Below are 26124 nucleotides of genomic sequence, written 5' to 3' on the forward strand. Positions count from 1 at the left end.
CTGTGCCATCAGCCCCTGCCTCAAGGCCACATGGACTGTCCCTGCGGACACTCCGTCCCTTTCCAAGTACCTCACTTTTCCTCACGACCACAGTATGCTTCAAGGGACCCCTCAGGCTCCTCCCACGGCCTCTTTACCTCCAGTTTTGATCAATTTCTAACTTCTCTGGGCCTCACACTCTCGCCTGTGAAACTGCCAGTCTGGGGCTGCCAGGGGGCTGCCACGGGGCCCGTGGGGACAGCAGTGAGCCTTGGGGTGAAGGGAGCGGCACTAGCCCCCTCCCTGCACCTGCTCCCCACCAGGTCTGTCGACAGGCCCCGGCCTCGGGCTTCACGACGGCCCACCCTGTCCAGAGCCCCAGTCCAGCCTGGGCTGCAGGGTCAGCTGCTGCTTCAGGACTAGCCGCCTGGATGCCTTCACCCCCTTGCCCTCTGCTCTCTGCCTTCCCCCAGTCACCCCGAGCCCCGACCGACCCGTCAGCAGAGTATCATCCTCTATATCCAGGCCGAGTCATGCCAAGAGCACCACCATCCCCAGCATGGGTACCCCTGCTCAGGGCTTGTTAGCGCCCCTACACCCCAAGGTCACCCAGACTGAACTTCCGAATGTCCCCCTGCTGCCCTCCTCTGCCACCCCCCTCCCTCCTGATCCCCACGCACCGGCCATACCGGGCTTCCATGTTCTCTCTGTCCAGTGCTCCCTGTGAACCAAGCCCCCGGACCTGCCAGCCCTTATCTTTCTGGCTTCGTCTTAAATGTCACCACGTGGCGGGGAGGGGGAGCAGGTTGTTCTGACATAACACTCACTTCAAAACAAGCATTTAAATAATTATTCAAGTAAGAATGCAGGCACTCTGTTTTCTCTGCTGGATGGTAAGCTCCCTGGATATTCATTGTTGCAGATCCGCGCTGAGAACAGAGCCTGGTGCATAGCAAGGCGGCTATAAATAGTCTCCAAAAGAATGCGTGAAATTAAGCCACATGCTTCACGGCTCAACCGATGGGGCTTGAACTCCACTGCCAACCACGCTTGGGGACAAGGTGCCTGGAACCCTTCCTCTTATCCTGGTCCCCCTAACAATGCCTTCGCGCACCCACCGCCCCAAATCTCTGCCGGTATCTTCAAGGACAGGATCAGAGAGAGAACTGTGTCTATACTTCCAGGACTGGATTCAGCAAGAAAACCTGAGAGGCACGGGGGACCCCCCTTCCCCCTGTCCCCGTCCAGTGGCAGGGCAGAATACATCTCTTGATGTCCATCCTGACAACAGGTGTCGCTTGCAATCCTGGAGCCGGGAAGCTCCTCTTTCCACCGAGGCACCTTCTGCACCACCCCTCCCGCCACCACCGGGCCTGCAGCATAGAATTCATTCATCATTTCTGCTCCATCCCTGGCTTTTCGCCTTCTGTCCCAGCCATGGCTGGATCCTTGCAGGAAGGCAGGGATCACGGCAGGGTCCCAGAGCTCTGCCCACGTGACAGACCTATGGCGGTCGGGTTGATCACCTTTCTTGGAAAGTGCCATCAAACAAGGCATGGGAATGGTCTTGATTAATGCTCAGGTCCAAAGGAGAAGTTGGATACATGTTTTTCCTTCCAGTTACCGGAGAGGGGTGCTCATTTTTAATGCTGTTGTTCACATGGAGAATACTCAGTGTTTTTACACTAAAAGACTTCGTGAAATGTAATGAGCATCTGCAATCAATGTAAAGGCTCCAGAAAAGCTCTGTACTCTGTTTAGTCCTTTCTGTTCTCATAGACGGCCCCACCCGGGCTGGGAGGGGTGGGGGGCGGCACACACAGAGATAAGGGAAATGCAACAAATCTTCTGGGGAAACATCATGTACGCGTGGAGGACATGCACGAAGGAAACAAGTGCAGCTGAACGCTCAAGATCACATCAAGAACGGCTCTTTGAGAGCCCAGTGGACTGCTCACTCTTCACACCCTGCAAAGCACCCACCCACCTCAGCGGTGGCTAGAACACACTTGCTACTATTTCTGATTATACAGGTGACCAGGGAGTGTCCCCGTCTGCTTGGAACCTATTCTATTAGTAGCCCAGTCTATGACATCCTAAGTGGAGAGCTCTTTATAAGTAAGAACTGGGTCTTCTCCTCTCGTGGACTTTTCAAAGATGACCAACGCCCAGTGAAGACCAGAGCTGCATTTCCTCTTGCTCAGATGTTATCCATTGGCTTGTGCAGCAATTTCAAAAGCCCGATCTTGACAATGTCCCTGTATGTTAAATACTCACGTACTTTGAGGGGCCCACAAGACTCTTCATATACATCCTGGCCCCTCCAGGCTGCTAACTGGGCCAAGTCACAACCCAATGAGGTCTTCAGCCTCCAGCAGTGAGTTCCCACACTCCTCGTGCATTGCTTTATGGTTTGCTTCCTTCTTTGATAGTGTTTTTTTGAATGGGTGATATTTAAAAAAAAAAAAAATCTTTGCTATTTTTTATTCCCAGCTGAAAATGTATACCTTCTTTCCTTCCCTCCAATTTCAGTATTTGTTTAGTAATGGATGTGCAAGGAAGAATATGAAAACATGAAAGTTCATGTTTGTGTACAGCCAAAGGAGAAGGTGAACGCCAACTGGCCCCAAGAGAAGATGGTACCACCCAATATAAGGACAGAAGGGTTCTGCCTTGTTTCTCCATTCAAGATGCCAATGGGTGCTCCTGGGAGAGAATGCCTACGAGAATATGGGCAAAATCCAAGATGCTTATGGATCAGGTGAGGACCCAGGGGTAGTAACTGACTGGGCCAGGAGTCAAGTTCAAATGTGGCCTCACAGGTGCATGCCTCTGTGCAATGACTTGAGTCATTCATGTCCATTAACTGTCCCCATGATTCTTTGCCCTCTCACCTTCCTCTTCAAGGTATACAAGATCATTAATGACGTCTGCATTCTCTGCTTTACATTAATGCTCTAAAACCAGCACCTCACATTCTACCCACATCCCGGCTCCTTCAAGACATACCCTGGTGGCAACCCAGTGACATGTCCTAAAAGACCTTCTGGAAGCTCAACTTCCAAAAGTGGTGTCATACTTCCAATGAAATGCACTTTACCCTCGTGGTGGGGTCACCCACAGGCTCCCTCCTGGCCGTCTCCAGTCTCCCCCAGCCCCACATCCCAGGGCCCCTCCAAGAGCCTCTGCTGGCCTTCCCAGCAAGCCTTACCTGGTCCAATGCCCACTTTGATTATGTCTGCTCCAGAAAGAATCAGCTCTTCTACCATCTCCCCTGTCACCACGTTCCCGGCCTGAGACAGAGAGAACACAGCCTACGATCACGAACTCCTGGCGATACAAAGATGGCTGAATGAAGTACCCGCACCTGGACGCACAGCCACGTGAGGGCATATGAGAATGTCCAAAGCCGCAACGCAGCCTGGGGCCGAAAGGAGGGGGGAGGGGAAGCAATGGACTCAATTCCTGATTCTACATGAAATCTCAAGTCGGTGGGTCAGGACGTTTCCCTGCGTTGCTCCTCTAGGCGCTAGGAACACACACTCCAACACCGATACCACACCCAGCGAGCTGGGAGCAGAAGGTACGCCGGCGTATAATTTTAGAACTACAAGAGACCCGAGATGATCTAGGTCAGAGCTTTTGACCGTGCCCATGGGGGCCAACACAAAATCTTGCGGGGAAGTCAAATACACACAAGCGATGAAATGCTCTTTCAGGTGATCGTAACATTTCCTGTTGGGAATATGTTTCAGAGACTATAAAACCCCTGAAGAACTTCTAAGGAACTCTCGGGGCTCAGAATGAGGAAACCCAGCGACGGTCTCACCGATGGAAAATGCCGGGGTGTCCGCCCCAGGGCCGGCCCCACCTAGATAGGAAAGGGCAGCTGAGCTTTGGCGGACCAGCAGCACCGCAGCACGCTCTGATTTCAGAACACGAGGCTGTGGCCCCAAGAATAAACATGGAAACCAGGATGCAGCGGAAGCTAAACACCAGAAAGATGCATCTGGTTTGGACATCATGCAAGTTCCTTCACCGCAGGAGCCTGGGAGCACGAAAATAGCCCTTTTCATTACGACTCCCTGCCCTGTGAATTCTCCAGCTGGTACATAGGATGCTTGGCGAGATGCCTGACTGAATTTTCACAACTGTACAAAGTCTTATTCTGGGAAATGCATCTCATGTCACTCTTTTTTTTTCTTTTCTTTTTTTTTTTTTTTGCTTTGAAGCCCCACTGTCTTTTCAGTGAATTCATTCCCGGGGAAGGAAGTGGGTAGTTTTTCTTTTTTTAACCCAGACCAAGTGACTTTTAACTCTGTATAAACTATCTTGGAAAAGTGAATGAGGAAGGCTCAACACTGCTTTGATCCCATGACATAGGACAATGGAAAATGCTAGATGGTCCAGAAACAAGACCAGAGCACTGAGGATACTGTGTCCCCAAAACAAGCTTCAGATGGATTCCAGAGTTAAATTAAAAGTTGTGTCCTCCCGGATTTAGAACGCCTCAAATTACCTGGAATAAGCATAAAAGTGAAAGATACACGCGTACGTACAAACACACACGTTTCATACAATCAACAACCCTAAGTAACAGGCAAATAACGTGGCAGAGGAAAACACCTGTATGCATGACAAAGGTTAACTAACATTATAAAAGCTCTCCTAAATCTGCAAAAAAAAAAAACAGTGCTAACAACTCACAAAAGAACTGTCAAAAGACATGAACAAACAAAAAAAAATTAATTAAAGGGGAGCCTGGGCGGCTCAGTGGTTTAAGCGTCCGACTTCTGTTCAGGTCGTGATCTCACAGTTCGTGGGTTCAAGCCCCGCATCGGGCTCTGTGCTGACAGCTCAGAACCTGGAGCCTGCTTCGGATTCTGTGTCTCCCTCGCCCCTCCCCTCCTCATGCTCTGTTTCTCTCTGTCTCAATAATAAACAAACATTAAAACAAAATTTTTTAATAAATTTAAGTGGCCAATAAACACAGGGAAAGTGCTCACCCTCACTAAGAATGCAATTCAAATTCAGGCACCAGTGAGGTACTACCTTTCACTTAAACTATCAACGACTATAAACATTAAACACTAAGGAGAAAACAGACACTATCTCCGCTGGTGCAACATCTACTTTAGTACAAGTTTTTCTGGAAAGCAATTGTCCATATAGAACAAACGCAAAACTGCATACGTCCTTTGATCTGGTCAGTTACTTCCAGGATCCTCTCCCAAGGGAATAATCGTAGCTGACATCAAAGATTTAACTACAAGGATGTATGTTGTTTATTTATAACAGTGTAAAACTGCAAATCTGTGAACTGAAATGGGAACAGTTCACCTATGTGGTGTTTTTAAGATTGGTTAGTTTGCACCAGAAAATGCTTAAGGGATTTCTGTATAATGTTAGGGGGAAGAGAAGGAAATAGTGAAATCTAAATTTTGTTAAAAACAAAATCAACAAGGGGGGACGCCTGGTGGCTCAGTCAGTTAAGCATCCCACTCTTGGTTTCGGCTCAGGTCATGATCTCATGGTTTGTGAGTTCGAGCCCCTGCATTGGGCTCTGCGAAAACAGTGTGGCGTCTCCTTGGGACTCCCTCTCTCTCTGCCCCTCCACTGCTCACTCTCTCTCTCTCAAAATAAATAAATACACTTAAAAAAAAATACTGAGGAAACAGGCAGGACAGGTGAGTTTCCACCTTCAGGAGCAAAAAGCTGGCCCATCAAGTTGGAAACCAAGGAAAGCAAAACTAAGGGAAAAAGGAGAAAGGCAAAATCAGAAATGACAATGACCACAGGACAAGCTCTGGTCAGGGAATGGCCCCAGTCCCGGCCCAGGAAGCTGTGCATGGGGGTGACTCAGGAGGATGCGGGCACGAGCCGGCCAGGCTGATTAGCCAGGATCCAGCCCATCTGGGCCCCCAGCACCGCCTACGTGACACAGATAGCATGACGGAAAGTGGCTGCATCTGAGGCACACACTCATTTCCTGGCACTCGTGACAAAGCGCAAGCTCTGGACCCCCCGGGATGGTGGGGCACCAGACCAGGCAGGCCATTTCCACCAGGCACCTCTCTCCTAGGAAAGGCTGAGCACGTCCAGGCCCCCACTCCTCCAGGTCAAGGGGAGCATGGGGGCCCAGGGAAAAGACTATGAAAAGCAACAAGGTTAAAAAGATGTCCTCAGGCAAAAAGCAAAACCAAGACTGTTTTGCCCCAATTTTTCCAGCTTTCCTTTAGACCCAGAGATCTAAGGCAGCATGAGTTCAGAAAGACCTGGGACGGACTGGCCGCCCCACACATACCATGTCACTAAGAGCGAGCTCTGAGTCCATTTATGCTGCTAGCAAGTGGGATTAACCACACCCACTTGGTGCTGTCCCGATAAGGTTCACAAAGAAAGTTCTATTCACTTTCTGGACAGGGCTTGCCCCTCAGTTGGTGCTCAGGACAATGCTAGTCCCTCCAGTTAAGAATGGTTGCTGAATTGGGGCGCCTGGGTGGCTCAGTCGGTTAGGCATCCGACTCTTGACTTCAGTTCAGGTCATGATGTCCACAGTCATGAGATCGAGCCCAGCCCCATGCCAGGCTCTGCGCTGACAGTCCGAAGCCTGCTTGGGACTCTCTCTCCCCTTCCTCTGCTCGCTCTCTCTCTCTCTCTCTCAAAAATAAATAACATTAAAAAAAGAATGCTTTCTCTATATTACTACTTTTTAAGACTTCATTGGGGTCAAATATATGTAACATAAAATGTACTGTTTTTAGCTATTTTTAAGTGGACAATGCAGCGGCAATGAATACATTCACGCTGTTGTGCAGACATCACCACCATCTGCTCCTACAACTCTTTATCATCCCAAACTGAAGGTCTGTACCTATTAAACAAGAACCTCTTGCGAGTGCCTGAATGGCTCCGGCGGCTAAGCATCTGACTTGGGCTCAGGATGTGATCTTGAGGTTCCTGAGTGTGAGCCTCTCATTGGGCTCTGTGCTGACAGCTCAGAGCCTACAGCCTGCCTCAGATTCTGTCTCCCTCCCTCTCTCTCTCTCTCTCTCTCTCTCTGTGCCCTTCCCATGCTCACGCTCTCTCTCTCTCTCTCTCTTTCAAAAATAAACATTAAAAAATTTTTAAGAAATAAACAATAGCTTCTTTACCCAGTTTTACTGGCTCTCCTGAGGCCCTGTACCAAGAAAAGTCCTCTCTCAAGGAGGAGATAAGGCAGGGGGCCTAAAAGAGCCTCAGGCCAGGTTTGGCCGGTGGGGTCACAGCCTGCCGGCTTCTCACAGAAGGTGACGGAACGTTAATGCCAGCACCTTCTCCCAAGCGCACACAAGTGTCCCTACACCTACCCACGGAAGCGGGAAACAGGAGATACCATCAAGGCAATGACCACCTTTCAGGGCCCATTAACCCAAGTTTGCTGCGGGGCTTGCAAACATCACCCGGATCCGAGGCCCTTCCTGGGTGCCTGCCACAGTTCCGGGAAGATGGCGACAACAGGAAATCCGGGCAACTCGGCCTGGCAGGTTATGGTCTGTCAGCCATATCCACTCCCTTGTGCTTCAACCGGTAAGGCTGCCACGCTGACAACCTGCAGGGAATTCTAAAGAGCGTCCGCCTCGTCGGGAAGAGGGACAAGCAGGTGGTGACACTGAGTGTGCAGCAAGAATGCAGACATGCAACTGGCCACGGGACGTGCACCGAAACGAGGAGGCTGTGCCCGTGGCTAGCTGGGGTTCGGGCAACGGTGGCTAACGTGGCATTTCCCCTGCGGCGCAGAGCTGGGCCTCTCGTCTACTCTGAACGGATCAGGTGCCACCGACCTCCCTCCTCAGGACGTCAGGGAGGGCCACCAGCACAGAAGCATTTTCCAGCGGGCTTGGTGTCCGGCTGCGGTGTGGCATAGCCAGAAGACGCAAGCTGGGAGGCCACTTGGCTCCAGGCCCAGGCCCACCTCGTCCTGGCTGTGTGATCTGCAGAAAGTTCCCTGAGCTCCCTGAAATGGAGTTTCACATCAATGAGAGTAGACGCAAGTAACCGTGCTCGAAGGCCTGACAGCATTCCCAGAGCCGGGGCTCATCCGCCCCGTGCTGGGTTCTTCGGTACCTGGGACTCACCGTTGCCTTCCTCTCGGAAAGCCGCCAGGCAAACACGTGGTTGGAGGACTTACCTCACCGCTCCAACAGCCAGCCCTTCCACAGGACCCTTCTCTGCCAAAGCGTCCTAAAAATCCCTGCATCTGCCCTCCTTACAAGGGGCAGGGAGTGTCTGAGGTGAAAGGCGAGGAAAATGGGTGCACACGTAAACCCACAATGCACGGGGAAACGGGGCGGCAGGTCAACCCCTTATGCCTTCCTGCAGATGCCCAGAACTCCCAGCCGCTACCTGGACCACCTCTTTTCTTTTTTAAAATCTTTCTTTATTTTGAGAGAGGGAAAGTGCAAGCAGGGGAGGGGCAGAGAGGAAGGGAGAGAGAATCCCAAGCAGGCTCTGTGCTGCGAGCACAGAGCCAACACAGGACTCGATCTCATGAAGTGTCATGACCTGAGCCCCAACACCAGGCTCAATCTTATGAAGCATCATGCCTGAGCTGAAATTACGAGTCAGACACTTAACCAACTGAGCCACCCAGGCGCCCCTACCATGCCCATTTCTGAGCACCTCTTCTGTTCACTGCATTGGAACGATCATAATGACACTCGGCATCTGTATTACATACCTTTCAGTCCCCAACCACTGGCTAAGGGCAATGCATCCAAAAGCCACAAGAGAAATTCCACTTCCCCAAACCAAGGGTGTTAAGAGTACTAGAGGTTTCCAAATGAATGACAGATTTCAAGGGTCAGTGCAAGCAAAGAATGCCTTAGAAATAACCATCTACCTTGCCAACGTCCCCCTGGGAAACCAACAAGAACAATGAAAACCCATCCCTGAGCCAACCAGCAGACGCTAAAGGGGCACTTGCTGGTGGCGGGTGCCCACGGGGCCGTGGGAAGTCTGCACCAAGCTCCCCCTCCCAGCCTCATCCCCATAGCAACCCTGGGGCTCTGCACTAGTGACAATGCCCTTTCCCTTGTACTTCCTGCACGGCTGACCCCTCGGCTACATCTCTGAGGAGTGGAACACGGGCTCTCTGGGCTGCACAGCGGGCAGCCTGCCTCAGCTCTCGGCCCGGCCAGCTGTGAGCTAAAACTCATAGCCCACTGTCGGGGAGCACAGGATAGAAAGCTCTGGGGCTCCAACTGATTTCTTTTTCTTTTTCTTTTATGTTTATTTATTTTTGAGAGAGACAGAGAGAGTTCGAGCAGCAGAGGAGCAGAGAGAGAGAGAGGGAGACACAGAATCCGAAAGAGGCTCCAGGCTCCAAGCCGTCGGCACAGAGCCCGTCATGGGGCTCAAACTTAAGAACCTTGAGATCATGACCTGAGCCGAAGTCGGACACTTAACCGACTGAGCCCCCCGGGCGCCTCCGATTTCTGCTATCATTATCCTTCAGAAAGAAGCGACACATGTTTTCTCTGGTCTTAAAACAAAAACAAATAACCTTCCCATCCCACCTTCTATTTTCTTCTCCATCAACCTTCCATCTCTGCCTCGGAGCTCAGGGCATATGCCCCCAGTGGTCCTCACACCCGGCGAACTGCTGTCTGTGGACACAGCGCCGTTGACAACACGTCACGCCGTGTGATATCCCCACCGTAATTCTCCAGCTGTTAGTATCCTTGACCTCTTTCTATGGGTATAGAAAATGAGATTCAGAAGGTTACGTGACTTCCCCAGTGTGGCTGAGCTCACACCAACTCCAGGGGCACTAAGTTAGTGATTCTAAGGGTGTTACAACCCGCGGCAAAGTAGAGCAAGGAGGAGGGGCAAGCGACACGTGTGGGACACAGAGTTACAGAGTTGTTCCCGCAGAGAGCCATTCGGCTTCCATAAAACCATGTGGCCGTCTCTCAATATACTGGGGAGCAAAAGACGACTCAAGACCTATGCAGGCAGGGTTACTGCTTACACAAGGTTCAAAACCAGGCACAATTAAACAGTGTTAAGAGACCAACAGTGGTGAAATCTGAGACATGCAAGGAAGGAAGTGATCACTAGAGTCAGGGTGGGGGTAACCATCTTCAGTGGGAGTAGGGGCTTCTGAGCGTAGGTACAATGGACAGCTTGCGTAATGCTAGGACTATTTTTTTTTCATTTATTTTTACATGTATTTATTTTTGAGAGACACAGCATGAGCTGGGGAGGGGCAGAGAGAGAGGGAGACACAGAATCTGAAGCAGGCTCCAGGCTCTGAGCTGTCAGCACAGAGGCCGAGGTGGGAAGCCGAAACATGAGATCATGACCTGAGGTGAAGTCAGATGCTCAACCAACTGAGCCACCCACGCGCCCCATGCTAGGACTATTTGTTAAACCTCCAGCTGCTGAGCACTTTTCTGCAGGGAGGTCATACTTCACAACTTAAGGCAAGAATTACTAAAGAGAAAGGAAGTGGGACCGCTGAGTCGCCTCACCAAATCCGAGTCATTTCTCATGCCTGACCCATCGGAACTCCCTCTTAACCCCTAAAATGCCAGTGGAGGTAAAGGACAACTTCCCAAATTCATCAGTCACGTCTATCCCCAGCACCACTGACACACTAGAGGTGACGTGGAAAGATCTGGAAAGATGTAGACCATGCCACCTCAAAGAAGGACGGGCAACAGCAGCCCAGGGAATGCCTTATCTCCTTCTCCACAAGGAGTAAACAAAGGTCTCCTCAACACATATTTGTCACACTCTTTCTACTGTCACCCAGGCGGTGTTTCACAGAATCTACATTTAATACCACATACTGTTGAGGACTACCCGGTCTCAGCTGAAGGGCTGGGGCTTCCACTTTCCCGGGAGTCCAGCTTTCTAGTTTCTCCTGCATGAGCAAAAGTTACCACAGATGGCTGGGGGCAGACGCACCTCAAGACACCAGATACTGGGCACAGACAGACCTGGCTTCAAACCCCAGCTTAGCTGGTCCACACTGGTGTGACCTTGTGAAAACTCCACCGCGTAAGAGCAGATGAGAGCCTAAAATTCCTCCTCAGTGACACAACCGGGCAGCAGCTTCCATTCCTTACAGACAGAGAACAGATGTGAACTTTCTAAAACCCGGTAGGTACTCAACAAGCGGTATGACCGTTAGGAGAAACACCAGTGACGTCACAGCACTGTCAGGGAGGGTAAAATGAAGTTTTCAGTCTCCCACCCAACCTCTCCTACCAACCTCTCCTACTGTACAGTGGACTGGCCTTGGGAAAACTCTTGACTCTTTCTTCTCCTGTAATTGGAAAGCATAACAATACACATTTAAAAAATCCTTGTGCATCCTTAACAGAAGACTTAACTCCACTAAGAGAAAAAATTCCTGGGTTCCAACTTCCTTACGCTGATAAGATACGAGGAGAAATAAACTTCAAAATTAAAAAAAAATGGAGACACAGGTAAATTATCTAGTGGCCACCCTGTAATTGTCATATTAACTAAAGACACACGTGATTATGACACAGATTTTCCAAAAGCCCAAATTTCCCCCCGAGAGCATCTGGTCCCTTTTTCAGTACATCCACCTTGCCTGGGAAACACAAATACAGTTTTCTGACCAGTGAAGATGTTCCTAATTGGGAAAGGACACGAAAGACAGCCTAGGGCGCCTGGGTGGCTCAGTCATCTGAGCGTCCGGCTTCAGCTCAGGTCATGATCTCACGGTTCATGGGCTCGAGCCCTGTGTCGGGCTCTGTGCTGACAGCTCAGAGCCTGGAGCCTGCTTCGGATTCTGTGTCTCCCTCTCTCTCTCTGACCCTCCCCTGCTCGCACTGTCTCTGTCTCTCAAAAAGAAAAAAAAAACATTAAAAAAATTTTAAAAATAAACTCCTTAGTTAAAGAAGGACACAAACCTTTGTTCGAGGGGAGCACATGGTAAGAAACATCTGATAGCGTGTAGCAGAGATAAAAAGCCAACACCTTGTGATGTTGATGTGGATTTTATTTTCTATGGATCCAGAGCCAGTCTGCAGACCTACCATCGCCGCCGCCTCTTTGTGATGATTCTCCACTTGTCTCAACAAGAAACCACCGACACACACACACACACACACACACACACACACACACACACAGAAAACAAGCCTCTCTCTGCCCCCCACACCCCCATCTGGAGGGTACTCCGCCATACCTACCATAATGGTATGTTCTGGAAATTTGGCACGCACCAGCTTCACGAATTCCACAAAGTGTTCTGAATACCCATTGGCCACGTCCAGGCAAATGAACTTAACCTGCGGCACAGCTTCTAAGATGCTGCTCATCTTTTCCAGGTCGCTCTTCCCACTGCCCGAACTCACAGCTACGTGCTGTACCAAAATAAACGAAGAGGCACAAGACTTGAGGCGTAAGTAGCAGTCAAAACTCAGACCCTGCCCCCACCCACTCTCCTATGCTCTGAGGACGGCGAAGAGACTCTTTGAGGTGTACCCAGGTCAAGTACACACGGTAGATGTGCTCAGGAAACACACAACAGAAGAGGTAAGGAAATTCGTGGTCTGTTCATTAGGTTAACTACACTTGGCTTCAGCTCCCTTTCCCCCCAGTAAACTGCATATGTCCTTAATGCTGAACCCCAGCCATAGAATCTTTCCAGTAAATACATTTTTTTTAGTGTTTATTTTTGAGTGAGAAAGCACAAGTGGGGGAGAGGCAAAGGGAGAGGGGACAGAGGATCCAAAGCAGGGTCCATGCCAACCGCAGAGAGCCTGATGCGGGGCTCAAACTCACAAACTTCGAGATCACGATCTGAGCTGAGATCAAGAGTCAGATGCCCATCTTACTGAGCCACCCGGGTGCCCCTCCAGTAAATACAATTTTAATTATTCAGGAAACCCACTCCTTGGCTTTTCCTTGATTTCTTCAAGCTATGTGGAACTCTGGACTATGGAACCGGTGTGAATTCTCCTCTTCCTGGAGACGAGGACAGGCAGGAAGAACCAGACATGGCCAGTGAACACGGGCCTCCTCCAGCCAAAGCTGTGGCCACCCCCTGAGCATCTTGCACAGGAAGCAGGGGGGAGGGGAAGATGCCTAAAACTCCTCTGATAGAACTCCTTCCTTTTTCTTCTTTTTAAGTTTATTTCTTTTTAGAGAGAGAGGGAGGGGCAAAGAGAGGAAAAGAGAGAATCTCAAGCAGCTGCCTGGCTGCCAGCCCAGAGCCCAACGCGGGGCTGGAACTCACAAACTGTGAGATCATGACCTGAGCTGAAGTCCGACACTTAACCGATGGCGCCACCCAGCCCCCCATCCGTCTTACTTTCATTTTTACACCCAATCCAGTAGTATCACAACATGCAAATCGTAACCTATGCAAAGAGCTGCAAGACCCAGGGCTCCTACTAAAAGAGAAAAATGTCCAAACAATGCAAAAAACCCATTAAGCCTGAAATGATCTTTCCCAACTGCATCTGTCACATCTGGAGCCACCAAACGCTCCTTGGGAACACCCCCTTCCCCAACCTCCACAGCACCGACGCTCTCCAACCCACCCCCTCCTGTGAAAATCTGCTCTTTGCGGGAAAAATGTGTTTTTAGTAATTTATGCCTTAGTGCCACTAAGCCATGGGATTCTGCCCAGAGTCGGCATCTCCCCTTTTATGAGAATGTTTTATGTCACTTCTCTAAGTCAGAAGTCCCAGATGGGGGACCTACGTGCATATCCTCTGTGACTGCCCAGGAGTGCCCCTGAGTCACAACAATGTAGTGACAACCCAGATACCGTGTGTACACAGCCTGGCCACCTGATCCATGTGTATTCTCGTTCTCTGCGTTGGCACCAGTTTTCAGTGCTGCCGCTGACATTCTAAGAAGCGCCAGCCCCAACCGTCCCTCCCACTAGGGCAGCGCGACCTTTCCCATTTTCCCTTTCGTTGCTGTTCGGGTTTGGCAAGCGGAACTTGAGATTGGTTCATTTCTCTCAGTGTTACCGAGAATTCGACATTTTTAATTAGCCTTTAATGTGACGGCGGCAGCGGCGGCGGGGGGAGGAAGGTGGTGGCAAAGTGGGAAGCCAAACGATCACAGCTGGTCATGGTGCCAGGTGCCAGGGTGCCAATCGACAATACGGGAGTCGGAGGTATGACAAAAAAAAAAAAAGAATCATTACTCTCCAAACTCCTTAGTGTAAGGTTTAATAGATGGAGGCAGAGATGGGAGGACAAAGAGACCACATTATGGGGCCAAGAAGGCCTTTATTGGGATCGGCGATTCCCGGGCGAGGTTCCGTGACTCTGGAGCGGGGAGTCAGGGGAGTCGCGCCTGATATGGGAGAGCAAGGTCTTTCATGGGTGCAGAAGTTCCGGGTTTGAGCTCAGGTGGGCTGATAGCCACGTATGGGCATCTTTGGACGGTGGCAGGATTCAGTTGGCTGTTTGCTTCGGTGGGGAGGGGGATGCTGAATCCCATGGTGAGGCATTCCAGTTTGAGACAGTCCAGATTGAGAGTGGGGGTCGTCGGTCCTGGTGGCGCCTGTTATCTGACCTGCAATAAAATGGCCGCTGGTGCTTTTCAAATGGCTCGGGTCATCCCAGGTTTGCAAGTGGGGGTTGTCAGTGTTCGCAGCTCTCCACGGCAGAGTGGCCGCTCAGTTGCCTTCCCATGGCAACTCTTACACTTAGAAAGAGAGGAAGAAGGTGCTGCAATTAGAAGTCATTTCAAACACACTGTGGGAAAAACGAAAAGACCTGGCAGTAAGCCAAAATGACTGTATCTCCAAAACCACCGTCTCATGAATCAAAATCCACATACAGAGCAGCCGGGGTGGGGGGAGAAAAACAGGCCAGCATCAGCTCAAAAGCAGTGCCACGTGAAGTCACTTCCTAATCACACACGATCTGATGACAAGGAGAGCAGCGTCTCCAACGCAAAGAAACTTCTCTGTGGGCGCTGGCCCAGAACGCCAGGTGGCAAGTCAGGTGTGCTACATAATAATAGGGATTTTTCTTCTTTTCGAACTGCCTTTTTTTTTTAATAACAGCTTTATTGAGATATAATTACATACCTCACAGCTCACCCAGTTAGCACAGTCCAATAGTTTTTGGTATATTCAGAGTCGTGTATCCGCCATCACAATTTTAAAACATGGGTCACCCCAAAACATCGGTCGCTCCCGCATGGGTTAGCCCTCACCCTCAAATTCCCACCTCCCTGCTCCCCCGCCAGCCTTAGGCAATGACCAAAATCTACTCTGTCTCCGGAGGTTGGCCTGGTTTGCCATTTCGTGTAAACAGACACAGATTTTCGTCGCCTGGCTTTTTCACGCAGCACAGTGTTCTCACGGTTCGTCCGTGCTGTGGCATATGAGTGAGGACTCCACTCCTTCTGATGGATGAATGAAGAGTGCCCGGCATGGACCTAACAGGTCTTGTGTATTCATTCACGGGATCACGGACACCTGGGTGATGTCTACCTTTGAGCTCTTACGAATAACGCAGTGACAAGCCCTTGGGTATGGGCTTCGGTGGGGCCACATAGTGCTCTATCGGTGAGGTCTCCACGTAGAAATGGACTTGCTGGGTCGCACGGCACTGGGTGTCTAACCTGAGTAACTGCCAAACCAGCCTCCAGAGCAAGCGCCCCGATCTGCATTCCCAGCAGCCAGGCAGAGGGCTCCCTGCTCTTCACGTCCACGCCAGCTCTCGTTAGCATCCGTCTTCTCGCAGCTTCCTCCCAGGCACTTTGTCTATTCCACTCCAAAACAACTTGTTGTAATTAGATGTTCTCCCTCCGGCCAAAAAAAACCATTCAGACAGAACGGGTCCCTTCCACAGGCTCTCATGACATAATGTGTAATGTTTCAAGGGAAAAACAAGGGAACAGATATTCCTGTTAGGGGCAGCCTACGTTTTCAAAACAGGCTACGGACAAGGATTTTCTTGGCTCATGAAGGGAGGGGCCCCCTACTGCCTTTGCTCAGGTCTCTCTAAGGACTCCGCACATCTTTCCGCTGCTGATTCAAATCCCCCCTCTGCAAGCAATGTCCTTTATACCCAGGGTGTACTCTTACCGGCAGACATGTGGGGTGATTAGCAGCAAACAGCTTCCATTCATCCAAGGTGTAGTGCTTATGGATTGCTGTAAACATGGAGTGCTAGGGAACAGAAGGGCACCTTTAGCTCAAGAAGTCACAGGAGCCACCTCCCCCGCCTCCACCTCCCGGGTGGCAAGGGTGAGCCCACAACACAAAAGCATTAGGAGGTCCTGGTGTTCACGCTTAATTTGCTTAAAATATGCGAAGAGCTAGAAACAGACAAGGTGTGACCAGTGAAATCACAAAACCGAGTTTCTCACTCTAACTCCATCAGACAACACTGCCTCCCGGACTCAGCAGGCCCTGCCCGGAGGCTGGGGAGGGAGGGAAAAGGAAGCGTTCTCAGAACCCTGCCCAGGCCCGCCGTCTGGGTTCTGGGTCCCGCACAGAGCAGCAGACTGCGGGGGCCCTGCCCCTAAGGGCGGCCCGAGGGCCACCTGCTGCGTAGCCAACCCAAAAGAACCCCAATTTACACCTGAAAGCTCTTCTTTGTGTTCAAGATCTAAACATGCCTTGCTAAAAAAAAAGCTAACCCAGCAGGTGGTTGGTATTTTTGAGTGAGGGCGGGAGGGAGGGAATTCTACATGTACAATCCCAACTCTAGGGACTTTCAACCCAATCCAACATCGACACTTCCGCACACCAGCACTGTGCACGCCATTTCATGTCACTTACCTTTTTGAACAACCTCATACAGTAATACTGGCTTTGCAGACAGAAATGGGGCTTAAGGAATTTAACCCCTGCTTGGCCAAGGAAGGGGGGCAAAGGCCAGAATCAAATGCCTATCCCTGCAGAGCTCAGGTTCCTTCTCTGTCAGGACCCTCTCCTCACTCCTCTGGGTTTATTTCCCCCAGTACAATGTCCCCTTCCAAAATTCCATAGCTTTATTAACTCACGCTATCACTGCTGATCCTAGAAACAGAAAGGTCATGGTACCCACATTCGGTTTCAACGTACACTCCACTGTCTCCATAATGGGAGTCCTTCCTGCGAAGACAGGCAGGGCACAGCAGGCTCTGATTCTCATGGACTAATGATCTGATATGTGAATTAATCAGGATTACTTAATTGCTCCCTGATCCCACCCACTTTTATACCAATACATAATTCATAAGTGGCAATGGCTGATCACAGAGCAGAGCAAGGAAAAGACAAGGAGGGAAAAAAAATACAAATTCCTTTAGCAATTAATTCACTAGCCTCCGGGTCGAGGCTCGGTGGGGGCTGAATACAACTGATCACGAAGTCAGACAGACCACCCCCTACTCCACTTTTTTAATTCATAATTTGTTTGAAAATCTTCCTTCTAATCACTGGCTAATAATGAACCCAAACACCTCCTGAGGTTTGACTTGCTGCCCACAGCGAGAAGCTCTTTCAACTAATTGGATTTACCTTTTCCCTTGGCAGGCATTATCAATGGGATGGACGCACACTGCACACGTCAGGGGCGAACACTTCACACCTCCGGTGAATACGATGTGTTGCATCGCAGACACAGCTGTGTGGGACAAAGGTCCTGCCCACGAATGGCTTTTCCTATATTTCTCCCAAGGCCAGGGGACTAGCTATCCCCTTACAGGAAGTGAGACTGGTGAACTGGCCAAAAGGGACCTTGAGCTTCTACCGTTATCTGGTTATCTGTCCAGGTGAGTTGGGAGGCAACTCCCTCATTCCAGAATCAGTCTGGGTTTGAATCTTGGCTTTGTCTGTCTCTACTCAACTGAAAACCCTGAGCCAAGTGACCTCTCCTCTTACTCTCTGCCTCAGTTTCCTCATCAGGAAAAAGGAATCCACCTGGAGGGGCTGTAACAACATTACACATGTCATATCTGCTGGCTGGCACGTAAGTGCTCCGTAACTGTTTTGTAACTAATTAGGTAATAAATGCTATGGCACAGACTGCATACAAACGCAGGTTTGCCTTAACTTTTTTTTTTTTTAATATTTAGTTATTCTGGGGACAGCACAAGCTGGGGAGGGGCAGAGAGAGAGGGGACAGAGGATCCGAAGCAGGCTCTGCACTGACAGGTTGATCATGGCAGCAAGCCCTCCACGGGGCTTGAACTCAGAAACCATGAGATCATGACCTGAGCCAAAGTCAGATGCTCAGCCAACTGAGCCACCCAGGTGCCCCCCGCCTCAATTTTAAAGGCAAAGTCACTCTTTTATACTATGACGCTAGTCTAATTTGATGATATCTCTCGTTTCTAAAACCACCATGAGCATTTCCAAGGAAGAAATGGGTGCAGACCTAGACCACCTCCTTAAATGCCAAGTCCAGACTCCACCCATCTTCTGACTGAAAAGAAAGGAAAAGAAGTACCTCCCGGCAGCCATCAGACTCAGAACCGAATAGTTCGGCCACAGTGAATGACCCGAAATGTCTGTTTTCTCCTCTTTGTGTCCGAGCAAGTCCAGGATGGGCTCCTGACCACCCTTCCCAGGTGAGCAGCAGAGGAAATAAAGCCTGCCATCCTACCTGTGACATCACCACTGCCATCTCGAATGTCCCCACGGTGTCCATGTTGGCCACAATGATGGGGATCCCTGAGTAGGTCTGCTTCGAGTTCCGAAATGTGAAGGTACGCTCAAGATCCACCTAATTGCAAAAGGGGAAAAGAAACGATTTGCTCTTCAAGTGTCCTGTGAAGAATTTTTAGAGTCTGGCAGCAGGGGCATAGAACAACAACAACAAAAAAAAAAAGCAAGTGCGTGTCCCTCGGTCTCTTAGGGGCTGCGCCGTGTGTTCCTGGGGAGTCAGTAACCAGGCGGTCATCCAGGGGCAAAGCTGACGCAGCACAAGGCACTGGTGTGTCTGTCACCAAACCAGACCTCGGAGGCGGAAGCTCTTCTTCAGCTCTGCTCCCAACCCACTGCCTGCCGCCTTCTGTCCCCAGCCGGATCCATCCAGGCCCTAAACATCAGAGTGCCTGCGGTCTTTTCCCACCTGCAGGCACCGGAGGGACCATTCCCAAGGGACCATTCTGCTCCACCCTTCCTGCCAGGCATGACTTTCCCTTTAAGTCTTCCCCACAGAGAGAAGCAGGCACTCCAAATCCACCCGCCCCATGTCCCCCACAGCGAGCGCAAATCGTGAATCCCTTAACCTGTCACCCTTCTGGGCTGCTCTCTAATTGTGAGCTTCTTTCAAAGAGCTGAAAGGAAGTACAGGGAGCAGGTGTCTAAGCAAACTAACACTTGTTCCTTTGACATGCAAATGGTGGAGGGAAGGAGTCTCCTGTCACTCCAACTTCAGGGCCCTAGTGATGAAGCCAGCTGTGGGGAACTCAAAAGAGCTAAGCCTTGATGGTGGGCGAAGCAAAACTCGTGTGCTAGGGCCACGCAAGCGCCAAGAGCTAGCCGACTCAGAACCACTTTGACCCACGAAGATCCAAGGCCTGCCTGCTGGTGGGTCCATTCTTCACCCTTTTCCTGCTCCCCTCCTGCCACAGGAGGGCCGCCCCCCTGCAGGCTCCAGTGCCCAGGCTGGTTTCTGGCCCAGTTCAGCCAATGCAGAAACTAAGTGGAAAAGTGCTGGACGGTGTGGGACGAGGGAGGCGGGCCTGTGTCAAAAGACCTCTGGCGGCGCCTCAGTTCCAGCTTTCAGGGAGTGACATCAGAAGTGATTGCCTTCCCTTTGGAAGCCCCTTTTCACTGCTGCCAATCTGTAGGGTGCCTCACCATCTCACATGGCATCTCAGCTGAGTCCGGATATTTGCCCTACACTTCCTGTTTTACATATTCAGCGTGGTTTGCTTCCTGGGCTGGACCTTGAGGGACCTGAGATCATCCTGAATGCAGGTGCTCCCCCCAGGAGAACTGGTAGGAGACCCACGGTGCAGATCTGTGGGCTCTGAAATAATTTCTACCTACGTTAATCCTGCGTGGATCACCAGTAACATACACACACACAAACAGATCAGCAATAATCCTTCCCTACCACTGTTTATCTAGTTTTCTTACCCCTCTTCATTTGACGGTTTTTGTTTTTAAGTTTATTCATTTATTGAGAGAGAGAGAAAACAAGTGGGGGAGAGGCAGAGAGAAAGGGAGAGAGAGAATCCCAAGCAGGCTCCACGCTGTCAGCACAGAGCCCAACACGGGGCTCTCAAACTCACAAACCATGAGATCATGACCTGGGCTGAAACCGAGAGTCTGACGCTTAGGAGTCCCCAGGCGCCCCAAGGCAACTTTCACTTTACAATCAACATGTCCTCCGAAAAACACCATGGGACACCTCACTTAGCCTTTCTGGCTTGCTCTCTACTAGGCTCCCAGAAGGCTTTCCGGGTGAATGGTGTGCTGGGCACGTCCGCACGGGCCTCAAGCATCAAGGCTGAGAAGAAATGGAACGCAGGAACTCCACAAAGAGGTGCGGCAGCTCCTCTCTTTCTCTACTTCCTTCGTTATGATCCTTGGCTGGACTTCAGGGAAGCAAGCTAGATCTACATTCTGAGAGGTTAACGGTAGGGGTCTATTAGCAACCCTCTGGACTGCTAATGGCACTCTACGGTTCTGGCTTGGCAGGCTTAAAATAATCAGAATTCCTTGGTCTCAAATTACTCATGCTCCTGCCAAGACTCACAGGGAGGGCAGCTACGTGGGGAGGCCAGCTGAGCTCACAATGGGTTTTTTCTAGGCACCCCAAGACCTAGCTGCGGTATGGAAAAAAACGGAGCTCTCCCTGAGGAAAGGTCAGCCTTGACAGTGAACTCCTGCCCTTATTTCTCGTCCTCCTGTGGTAGATTCCGCACAATCCTTAATTCTAAGAATGAGAAATAAAATTATCTTCCCCAAGTAAAAATAAACTATTGGAAGGACATGAAAATAAAAAGCCTCCGCAGAGCGAAGGAAAACAATCAACAAAACTAAAAGGCAACTTAGGGAATGGAAGAAGATATTTGCAAGTGACATATTTGATAAATGGTCGGTATCCAAAATATTTAAGGACTCATACAACCCTATGCCCATAAAATGAACAATCTAATTAAAAATGGGCAGACCTCCTGAATAGACATTTTCCTAAAGACAGATGGCCAAGATATGCTCATCATCACTCATTACTGGGGAAACACAAATCAAAACTACAGAGAAATGCAAATCAAAAAACAACAATGAGATATTACCTCACACCTGTCGGGATGGCTAAAATAAAAAAGACAAGGAACAACAGGTGTTGATGAGGATGTGGAGGGGAAGGATCCCCTGTGGGCTGTTGGTGGGAATACAGACTCATGCAGCTGCTCTGGAAACCAGTGAGGAGGTTCCTCAAAAAGTTAAAAATAGAACTACCAGCAATTGCACTACTGGGTACTTACCCAAAAAATACAAAAACACTAATTCCAAGAGATACATGCACTCCAATGTTTATAACAGCAGTATTTACAATAGCCAAACTGTGGAAACAGCCCAACTGTCCATCAACTGATAAACGGACACAGAAGATGTGGTATATATACACAATGGAATATTATTCAGCCATGTAAAAGAATGAAACCTTAGGGGCAACTGGGTGGCTCAGTCAGTCAGGCCTCCGACTTCAGCTCAGGTCATGATCTCACATTTGTGGGTTTGAGTCCCACATCGGGCTCTGTGCTGATAAGCTTGGAGCCTGGAGCCCACTTCTGATTCTCTGCCCCTCCCCCTCTCATGCTCGGTCTCTCTCTGTATCAAAATAAATAAAACATTAAAAAAATTTTTAAAAAAAGAACGAAATCTTGCCATTTGCAACAACATGGATGGAGCTAGAGAGTATTATGCTGAGTGAAGTAAGACAGTCAGAGAATGACAAATACCAAACGATTTCACTCATATGTCGAATTTAAGAAACAAAACAAATGAACAAAGGCAAATGGGAGAGAGACAGGGAGAGACAGAGAGAGAGAGACAGAAATCAAGAAAGAGACTCGTAACTCTAGAAAACAAACTGATGGTTACAAAAGAGAGAGGGGGGTGGATGGGTTAAACAGATGATGGAGATTAAGGAGAGCACTTGCTATGAGGAGCCTAGGGTGACGTGCGGAAGTGTCGAAACCCCATACTGAACGCTTGAAACTAATATCAATTATACTCTATGTTAACTATACTGGAATTAAAATTGTTTTCAATAAAAATAAATTTTTAAAAATGTTTTTGATTATCTTCCCTGATCTTACCCACACAAACCAAAAGACACACACACACACACACACACACACACACACACACCCCCCCATAAAATACACCTGTTGTTCACTAAGAGAAATAGATATTTTAAATATGCCAGCCTCCTAGGGACAAAACTTGGTATTTCATCTGCCATAGCTGGTCAACGCACCAACTGCACTATCTCCAAATGCCCACTCTGATTCGCCCAATTTGGAAGGCAGCAGAAAGTAATGAACTATCCCTCCCCTACCTCAAAACTGCATGTTTCTCCTGCCCTTTAAACACAACTTCATGAAAGTCAGTCCTACAGCCCGACATGTGGGGGCCAAAAGCACAAAGGGAGGCCCACGACCACGTTTCTAAATATCTCAACATTATGATCAAGTTAACAGGCTTCTACCTAAGTATAAGCTTTCTCCTCGGGGTCCTATCCTCCTACCTTGACAAACATTAGTGACCTGGAAAGTACCAGGACACCGTGTCATGGAGAGCCAGCCCTTGGCCTCCAGTCCACACCCTCTTCCTGTCCCACCCGAACCTTGATGTACACACACAGACCCCCCGGGTCTGTACATTAAGCTCTGCACACATACATCCATTGTCACACACAGCTGCCACGTGGCCACTCTCTGAGGGTGGGGGAGAGCGCATCTGCATCACCATAGGTCCCTGGGAAAGCACACCCTAGGAAGAGGCCCTTCCTTGCAAGCCTTGGAATAAGCCTTCAGTCATTTGGGCCAGGAATTCCAGGATTCCGAGTCCCCGGAACTCGGGCGCCATGAAAAGGCATGGCGCTCTGGCCCCGTCCAGTGAGAAAGGGACAGAGAAGCAGAGGCAGGATGTGGGGGCCCATTCAGCCAAAAGGCCTGTTGAGATCCCGCTGTGAACTACCAGGAGGAACGCACATATGCCTAGCATAGCTGGAGGGTGCGCCCCTGGTGCAGTCGGGTCCCTCAGCTGAGGATCGGGATTGAGTCACTCTCCTGGGAGACTGAGCATACAGTGTCATATGGCTTGTTGGGTCCTGCTTTCCTTTGTTTTAGAGAATGTGTGCATGACCTCTTGATCAAGATGGATTAGAGACTGGAGTTAGTTTTCTATGACCTTTAATTATAGTTTCGATGAGTGGGCACATTTTCAGATTGAAACTCCCTTCCTGGTCAGGGGCACTTTACCTGTAAATCATCATGTTCACCTTTAAAGAAAAATAGCCTTCTCTTAAGCTTTGGTTAATATTTACTAAACAGGTATTAAACTATACCTGTTTTTGAAACTAACATATGAAACATATAAATTATGTTATTGTTCTCTTTCCTATGGAAATAATAATCTTTTCTGGAACATGTGATTCTTCCCTAAAACCTCAGAGTTACAAACAATGTGATCATTAAAGACAAAATGTAATCACCTGTGGTATATAAAGATCCTAAGCATCACAGTAAAGTGCAATACTGCCACCATTCACTTTGTCTGTGTTCTTTCTTATAGATACTTTGCCGACACCAACCCCCTACTCAGGGACCCTTAGACTGTGGTGCATGGGCTGGTCCCCCGCAGCAGGGTATGGAGCAGGGGCTCGTTTTGCCCCAATCTATAGGTGGTACTAATTAAAGCAATTCTCTTATTAAATAAATGTATCCGTTACCTGTCTCACCTAGAAATTAGCCGACACGGACAATCTCTCTTATCTTTATAGTTCTGGTGAGCGGCTCAGAAATGTGGCACAAATTAATGTCTGGCCAAGAGGTAAGAATGATATTGTACCTTGGCCTCCCTGCCCCCAGCGGTTCTCAGGGCAATGCTTGGCGGGCCCCAGCCCAGCTCTGTCGGATGCGTTCCATCCCTTGCTGGCATTGCCACCAGCGGCCAGGATTTCGAGAAGTCTGTGCAGATGAACGTCACCAGAGAGCCATGGGGCTCTCCAAAGGGAAAAGACCCCAGTGGCCAGCCCAGCATCTGTGTGCCCCTGAGGATCAGCCCAGGAGGATTTCCAAAATACATACGCTTAAGATGCTCCGTTACTTAGTGAGAACGTTTGTGGGGGACACTGTGCGGTTTGGAGTGTCTCCCTAGGGGATCCCGAAGCACTCATTAAGAACGTTGGTACCCGCACCCTTTAATTTTACAGAGCAAAATTTTATAGAGGCTGCTACGGTTTGAACTGCGTCTCCCGAAACGCTAAAAGATTATCTGTAATAAGGTCTCTGCCGATGATCAAGGTCAGTAGGGCAGGGCTCCATCCCAACAGGACTGGTGTTCTCAAAACGGGAAAATCTGGACAGACACACAGAAGGGGAGAACCTCATGTAGAGATGACGGCAGAGATAGGAAGGATGCCTCTCTGAGCCAAGGAACACCAAAGATTGTGTGCAAACAACCAGGAGATAGGAGAGAGAAATGTAACAGGTTCCCCTTCACAGCACTCAGAAGGATCCTATGCCTACAGACATTTTGATCTGGGGCTCCTAGCTTCCAGGGCTGGGGGACAATCAATTTCTATTGTGTAAGCCACATAATTTTGCGGTATCTTCTTGCAGCAGCCCTCGGAAACTAACATAGAGCCAAGGTACTGAAGTATAGAGTAGTGCACAGCCTCAACTAAAATTCAGGTCAGCTTGCTCCCAGCCCGATAGTCTCTCCACTGCCATGCTCTGATCCCCTGTGGGCCGATGTGCTGTGCCCCCCACCAGGCTTGACCAGACCCTCCTGGATCCGGTCCACCTCCCCCTGGACCACCGGTGTAAAGAATCACTAGTGAGTTTTAAAAGAAGACTGCATTCTCATTGTGTCGTGTCTTCTCTGTCCTAGGACACATGGCCAATTCTCTACTGCAGATTTCTTCACGCCTTGACTTCCAAAGTTATGGCTGTTAGTACGTTTGTTCTTTCTTTTTTTCTGTCTTTCTTTCCTTTCTTTCTTTCTTTTCTTTCCTTTTCTTTTTTTTTAATTTTACCCTCGCTTAAGGGCTCAGGTGGGACATCAGAGCCAGGAGTGGGGTTTCCGCAAGAACTGCTCTGGGAGTCAAGGAATGTCAGGACGTCCTCAGTGCATCAGAGAAAGGCAAAGTTCATGCTTACATGTGACTTCCTTTGAATGGATTACCCACATGGCCCCCCCTCCCCAGCAGTCCTGGGGGACTTTATTCTCGAGTACCAGGGGCTTGAGAAGACATGAGTAAATGAAAAGGGGGGACAGTTGAGAGATGACTGCCTGTCTGGCATAATCACGGAAGGACACCTGGGCCACCTCCACTTGGACCCATTGCCTCTGGGAGCTGACCTCAAATCATTTTATGTTCCATTTGCGGAAATGGCCTTACAGGAACACTAGTACGTCTAAGCGGGCAATCACTCTGCCTTTCTTTCTATTTTCTGCCCACTGCCTGATATCCATCACCAGGCCTGGCTCTAAGCAAACAACTGTTGCATGATAAATCTTGTCAAGAGTCAAAACTCCCTTCCCAGCCAGCCTCTCTGCTCTCTGGTTCTGCTCAAAGACCGTAACTGACCGCTTTCGAATTTGTTTCAAATTTGCCTGCGGGGACGGGAGACGACCCATTTTAGGCTTATATCTGATGGCACAATGAGAAGTTTTTAACTCCCTGTAAGAAATTTCAGGTATCCACAAGCATACTGAGAAAACATGGAGAAGGAATTAGAAGCTTACTTAGATCTAGGGCTAACTAGACCCCTCAATGTCAACCAGCGCAGGCAGATTATGGGACACACCCAGCAGGGCACCTAAGCTATTAGGAGAACCAACTGGAAAGGCAAGTCCAGTTAACTTAGGTATCCATTCCCAGAGCCGGCAACCTCCCACAGAAACAGAACCGTGAAAACATTTCCCAAGGGCACAGAGTTCTCCCTGCAATGTGGACGTGTAGG

General features: G+C 49.6%; 1 protein-coding gene and 1 long non-coding RNA gene across 3 annotated transcripts in view; one reads left to right on the forward strand and one right to left on the reverse strand.

Moving 5' to 3' along the window:
* The window catches only part of GMPR (guanosine monophosphate reductase), a 46197-nt gene that overhangs the window by 17786 nt on the left and 2287 nt on the right, over positions 1-26124 (reverse strand). For both annotated transcript variants that reach the window (XM_029945451.1, XM_029945452.1), the window contains exons 2-5: positions 18573-18692; positions 16064-16147; positions 12192-12365; positions 3191-3272 (exon numbers count right to left, since the gene is read on the reverse strand). In XM_029945451.1, coding sequence (XP_029801311.1) covers positions 3191-3272; positions 12192-12365; positions 16064-16147; positions 18573-18692 — 460 coding nt within the window. The remainder of the gene's footprint in view (positions 1-3190; positions 3273-12191; positions 12366-16063; positions 16148-18572; positions 18693-26124) is intronic.
* LOC115296963 lies at positions 12320-17964 on the forward strand. Its single transcript, XR_003911168.1, has 3 exons — positions 12320-12403; positions 17501-17739; positions 17861-17964. It is a non-coding gene; the product is annotated as an uncharacterized LOC115296963 (long non-coding RNA).

The sequence above is a fragment of the Suricata suricatta genome, chromosome 7, assembly GCF_006229205.1.
Source record: "Suricata suricatta isolate VVHF042 chromosome 7, meerkat_22Aug2017_6uvM2_HiC, whole genome shotgun sequence".
Classification (NCBI taxonomy): domain Eukaryota; kingdom Metazoa; phylum Chordata; class Mammalia; order Carnivora; family Herpestidae; genus Suricata; species Suricata suricatta.